The 6,000-nt window shown below is 33.8% G+C and overlaps 1 protein-coding gene across 1 annotated transcript in view; it reads right to left on the bottom strand.

The window, feature by feature from the left end:
- Positions 1-822: 822 nt before the first annotated feature.
- The window catches only part of armc8 (armadillo repeat containing 8), a 207,029-nt gene continuing 201,851 nt past the window's right edge, over positions 823-6,000 (bottom strand). The window contains 1 exon segment of the mRNA XM_051931260.1: positions 823-5,163. Coding sequence (XP_051787220.1) covers positions 5,130-5,163 — 34 coding nt within the window. The 3' untranslated portion in view covers positions 823-5,129.

Here is a 6,000-nt window from a genome sequence, read left to right as displayed (position 1 = left end):
CCACCTCTGAATGGCTGAAGAAAAACAAAATGAAGACTTTGGAGTGGCCTAGTTAAAGTCCTGACCTGAATCCAATTGAGATGCAATGGCATGACCTTAAAAAGGCGGTTCATGCTAGAAAACCCTCAAATAAAGCTGAATTACAACAATTTTGCAAAGATGAGTGGGCCAAAATTCCTCCAGAGCGCTGTAATAGACTCATTGCAAGTTATCGCAAACGCTTGATTGCAGTTATTGCTGCTAAGGGTGGCCCAACCAGTTATTAGGTTCAGGGGGCAATTACTTTTTCACACACACTTTTTCTCCCTAAATAATAAAAACCACCATTTACAAACTGCATTTTGTGTTTACTTGTGTTATATTTGACTAATGGTTAAATGTGTTTGATGATCAGAAACATTTTGTGTGACAAACATGCAAAAGAATAAGAAATAAGGAAGGGGGCAAATAGTTTTTCACACCACTGTGTATATATATATATATATATATATATATATATATATATATATATATATATATATATATATATACACTGTAAATATTCTCACCGATGAATACACTTAAAAAAGGCACAACGCTTGAATGAAGATATTAAGTGCAATATAAACTAATAGTTTTTCAATCACTTTTTCAATCAAAATGTTAACCAAAATCCAGTAACACCACAAAAGTGGAAAATGAGTGCAGTAAAGTGTAAGATGCACAGTTTTAACTGCCAGAAAAAAATGATAGTATATAAGCACATACACATACTGTAAATATACATGTACATGTGTACACACACACACGCACACACACACACACACACGCGCAAACTAGGTATGCATATTAGTCTGATTTTTATTGCACAGTTTAAACATTACATGGTTTGATTTTCCCACCCCATCTTTCCTGCAGCTTCCATCTCCTGCAAAGAAAGGCATCTTCAATTTCCTCACATTTCTTTCCCCCTTACTTGTATTCAGCCAGTGCAAATATGTGCCCAAATCATAAGGCAAAAGCAAGCGGCGATCAGAAAGTCAACATAAAAGGATTTAGATAATATTTTAGATAATACAGTATATGTGACAGTAAAGATCACAAGGCAAGTGAGGGATAATCACAAATCAAGAAGAATGTATGGAATGAAGATGCATGAAAAATGCTATGACAGCAAAATTGTGAATTGTTTCACAGACTTAATTCCAATTTCAGAGAATCTAGAGGCAGGAAATAAGCTTCAGAGGAAAGAAAAATAATCTTAAATAAGCAACTATGGCTACATGGTTTTAAAACTCACTTCAGTCTGCATAATAGTTACCAGGGGAGTGGCAGACCAAAGAACAACAAATGCAGAATCTGCTATGACAATTATAAGAATGGATATTGTACAATTTACAAAAGAAATTTGATCTACTATTCATTTAGTGTTATATTGGGTACAAACTGTATTCAAGAGATAGTTCAGCGAAAGATGAGCCTAATGTTATGCAGCACTGGGGTTATCTAGCACCTGACTCTATACTACCATATCATTTGTGTGCCTTTGTGTATATCAACTGTAAATTGTGAATATTACATAATATAAAAAGTAATTGTTTTTACAATACATTTTATTCCTCTATAAAATAATTTCCATCAATAGGTACCACTCAATAATAGCCTTTGGGGTGTCTTTTTAAAAATATTTTAGTAACTCTGCATTTTTATGCATCTACATCTGATAGAAATTGTTTTTATTTAAGAGAAGTATTGAATTTTTGGAAAAGAAAAAAAGGTAATTAGGCTATGATCTCAACAGTAGCGAGTTTGCCCAAATGTGAGCTTTTTTTTTGCTAAATTACTTTCTTTTTTTTTTTAAATCAAGCATGATCATGTCAAACTATTATATATATATATAATAAATACTGTACCACATCAACAATACACAAAAATGTTTATCAGGTAACTGAGGAACTTTGGAGACCAATTGTAAAGAACAGGAGCAATACATGTATGTCTCAACTTGTGGTTTCTGTGTATTTAATATGTATTTATATAAAGACCAGTATGTGTATGGTACATAAACACACACAAGGAGCAGGAACCACTGACACATTGATAGAGATGGACTAAAAAAGCAAATGGCAGAAAGAGAGGCTTTCATTGAAGGTGACGGTTAAAAAAGTTTTTAAATGAGCTGTGCCTTTTTTTGCGGTCTACTTAATGTTTTTTAAAGAAAAGTAAGGAAAACTTTTTAAACCCAATTCAGTCCTGCAGAACACTGTTTTAGACTTACTGATTCACCAGGGTATTAAAAAGAGGTAACACTCAAGAAGACATGTTGCTGTTGTCCATCAATATTCAGAAAAGGTTAAAAAAAATAGAAAATTAAAAATGGACACTCGTTGTTCTTCCAAAATCATACAGCATAGCAAAACATTTTGAAGTCTGCCTAAAGGACAAGTTCAGTATTTTTCAAATTGAATTAATTTCTTCACAAACATGGTATACGAGGGGAGACCCAAAAATAACCGGAAATAAATAAATAACCTAACAACAACAAAATTCCGGTTATTTTTGGGTCCCTCCTCGTATATGCATTCGAAAGTTAATCACTTTCAGTATACAGTATATAAAAAAAAATATATCTTGTCAGCACTATCACTATACATTGTAGTCTATGGGGCACGGAGGAAAGGCTTAAAAACTTATCAAATACGTCCATTTATCAAGGCAAGAAATTTTTGTTGAATATTGATCCACATCTTGTAATTACACACACATTACAAAATAGTTTGTATATGTCATTTTTGAACAAAAAAAATTACAATATTATGAGATTCAGACATTTTAAAAGAAGACCAGCCGTTTGCAATAGCTCAGCACTTAGTCTTCCTGCGCAAAACCTCCTGACAGATCAAATTACAGTAAATGTCTCATGCCACATAGTTATTTTATCTATTTACTTCTGTATTTATTCGAGAATTCACACAATTGTATAGAAAACATTTTCTTACCACAAGAAAAATGGTACCAGGAATATGTGATAAAATGAGTATTTCTAGATCCCTTTTGCTGCCACAAAAATGCATTGGAAACACACAAGACATGGATCAATACTCAACAACTGTCTTGGCTGGAAAAATGGACGTATCTGGTAGGTTTTTAAGCTTTTCCTCCTTGCCTCATACCCTCTATGTAAAGCGCAAGAACAGGGAAGATATTTTTAAAAAACTTTTATAAAGTGCTTAACTTCAGAACACAATTTTGAGTGACAAGTGCATGTATACCATGTTTGTGAAGAAATACCTTTGCTTTAATATCCAATTTAGGAATGTAGCTACTATACTTTGCATAATGAAGACAAAATGCAAAGAAATCTTAACTAACCAGAGGAAAATACAATTGCATTTTGTCCCTACTGATATGGATCAGAGAAGCATTTTGGGGTTACTGAGTCTCCAAATCAACTTTTAGTCTACAAATCTACCTCAAAAAGTTGATGGAAATTTTGCTGGAAAAAAGTTCTTTCCGTCAAAAAGAAACAAATTGAAGTGACATTTAGTGCACTGCCTGGAGACGAGTGTTATAGTCAAACTACAGCAAAATTGCGCCCTTTGGACACTTTAAATATCACTGCATTTAACATCACAAGAATGATACTTACAAAAATATAGTGCATGAAACATGGTGGCACATTGCTCATTTTGTTAGACTGTTTTTATGCAAATTGCCCTGGGACCCTTGGTAAAATCATCATGAAATCCACCACAATAGTCTTGCTAAAAATATGGTTTTGCTATTCTGAAAGTCTGTGATTTGAAAAGAAGAGAAAAAAAAACTTATGGATATTAATGCTTCAGAAAATACAGTGTTCCAAGAAACCTTCCAAAATGTTTGCCAGCTTTATACAACATTACACTGAAAGACATCATGCTGTTATCCATTCCAGATAAGACTGCAGCCATCGAGTCCAATATTATAGGCACAAAGGTTTTTTGGGTAAAAAGTAGTATTGCTTGTTTAAAAATACTTAGTTTAAAGCAACTACATAAACAGTAAAAACATGCACTTTCCCATTTCTGGAGCATTAAATATCACTGACATTCAATGCTACATATTATACAAACCTTAATTTGTTCATCTTTATCAAGTGCATCATTAATTCTAGACTCGTTCTTTTGTGTATGTGTGTATATGTGCACATGCAAGAAAACTTCAATATTTTGTTTTTCCTCTTTTACACAATCTTTACATTTCAATCACATTCATCACTCATACACAGATCATGGCAAGCTTTTGTATGTATCATCAGTGGTATGTTAAATGGATCAGCATTTAAGTGTTGTGACCAGGATACAATTCTAACACTGTGCATATAAAGAAAACTCTCCACATCTCCACATGGCTGTTGTTCATATCTGCATATATTTCACTCAAAACATTCACGGAGCTTCAAAATCTTTTTTTAAAGATAGGGGGTATTTAAAAAAAAAATCACCCCTTGTGTATCAGTAAATATTTAAATAATGACACTTTTCAGTTTATAAGAGTCCCATCAGACAAACTCATCTTGAAGGATATGTCTCTGTCAACACTGCTCTCACTCCATTAGCACTGAAAACAAATTCTTCTTTAAAGGACAGAAGGTCTTTTTTTTATTTTTAAAAACAAAAAGAATAAAATCTTTGAGGTAACTGTCCATAAGAAAACCAAAAAAAAAACATAAAGCAAAAAAAAAAAAAAAACAAACAAAAAAAAAAACCCACCCCACAGAAAGAATGAACCTCTAACCATACAAACTGGTTTAATAGGACATTCCTTCTCCCATTCTCCCCTTCCCAAAGAGTGATTGTTCTTCCTGTGGCAGAGTCCAGTGCACATGTGGCTGCTTGCAGTCCACAGAGAGGAAAAGTACAAATCTAGCCAAAAAAAATAATAATTCTCCTCTGTGTTAGGTTAATGTCTCTCTCTCTCTTTTGTTAAATTCCAAAAAGATGTCTGTTCAAAAACAAGAAAAAAAAAAACAGATTAACTGCAGGTAGAGACCTGCAGTTCAAGGTGACTTGTGCAAATTGAAGGTAACCATCCAGTGACCTTCAAGCGATTGTTAAGTGAGCATTCCATCTTCCTCACACCCGGCCACAAGTGGGTCTTGGGAGCAAAAGTCATGCCAGATACTGCTGCATTGCTGTCTTAGCTCTGAGAAATAAACAAGATAAAACACATAAATCAATTATAAACTCTAGAAGCATCAAATTTTGTCTTAACAACTATTGATTAATTTACCTAAATACTCAAAAATCTCATTTGATCCGTCTCATCATTAGTTTTACCTAACCTTTAGGACCCTACTAAAAAGAACTTAGTGGTGAGTGCTGAGGAATGTCTAGTTCATGTCTTTGTAATCATATATATGTAATTTGCTCCACCTCGTAATTTGACACATTTTCATACAGTATGCCCACTCCAAAGACTCTACCAGTTCTGAAAAGCTATTCAATCTATGGCTAATTGTTAATCAGGCTAGTACAATTACTTCATCATGTTTATATACACTACCCTCAACATATAATTATTTAATTATTTGCATTTATATAGCGCTTTTCTCACTACTCAAAGCGTTCAGCAATTGCAGGTTAAGGACCTTGCTGAAGGGCCCAACAGAGCAGAGTCCCTTTTTGGCATTTATGGGATTCGAACCGGCAACCTTCCGATTGTCAGTGCAGATCTCTAGCCTCAGAGCCACCACTCCGCCTATATATACCTTCAAAAGCTGTCACTGTTGCATGTCCTTTCCTGTCTGTTCCATTTTCATTCACAAGAACATTTTCCAGAAGTGTTTTATTTAATTGTAGTTTATTTTTCCGGAAGTGGTTTATTTTGGTAAAAAATGATATGTTCGGGATGCTGTGAACATATACCTGGATGACTTGACATGTGGATTATCTGACATGAGTAATATGAGTTTTTTATGGACAGATTTAATATTGTTTTCTGTTGTCCAGAGTTGCATTACCACAGCAATCTAAACTTTAT

The sequence above is a fragment of the Erpetoichthys calabaricus genome, chromosome 8, assembly GCF_900747795.2.
Source record: "Erpetoichthys calabaricus chromosome 8, fErpCal1.3, whole genome shotgun sequence".
Taxonomy (NCBI): Eukaryota; Metazoa; Chordata; class Cladistia; order Polypteriformes; family Polypteridae; genus Erpetoichthys; species Erpetoichthys calabaricus.
Note: the sequence above shows the minus strand (reverse complement) of the source record. Positions and strands in the feature narration are given on the sequence as shown.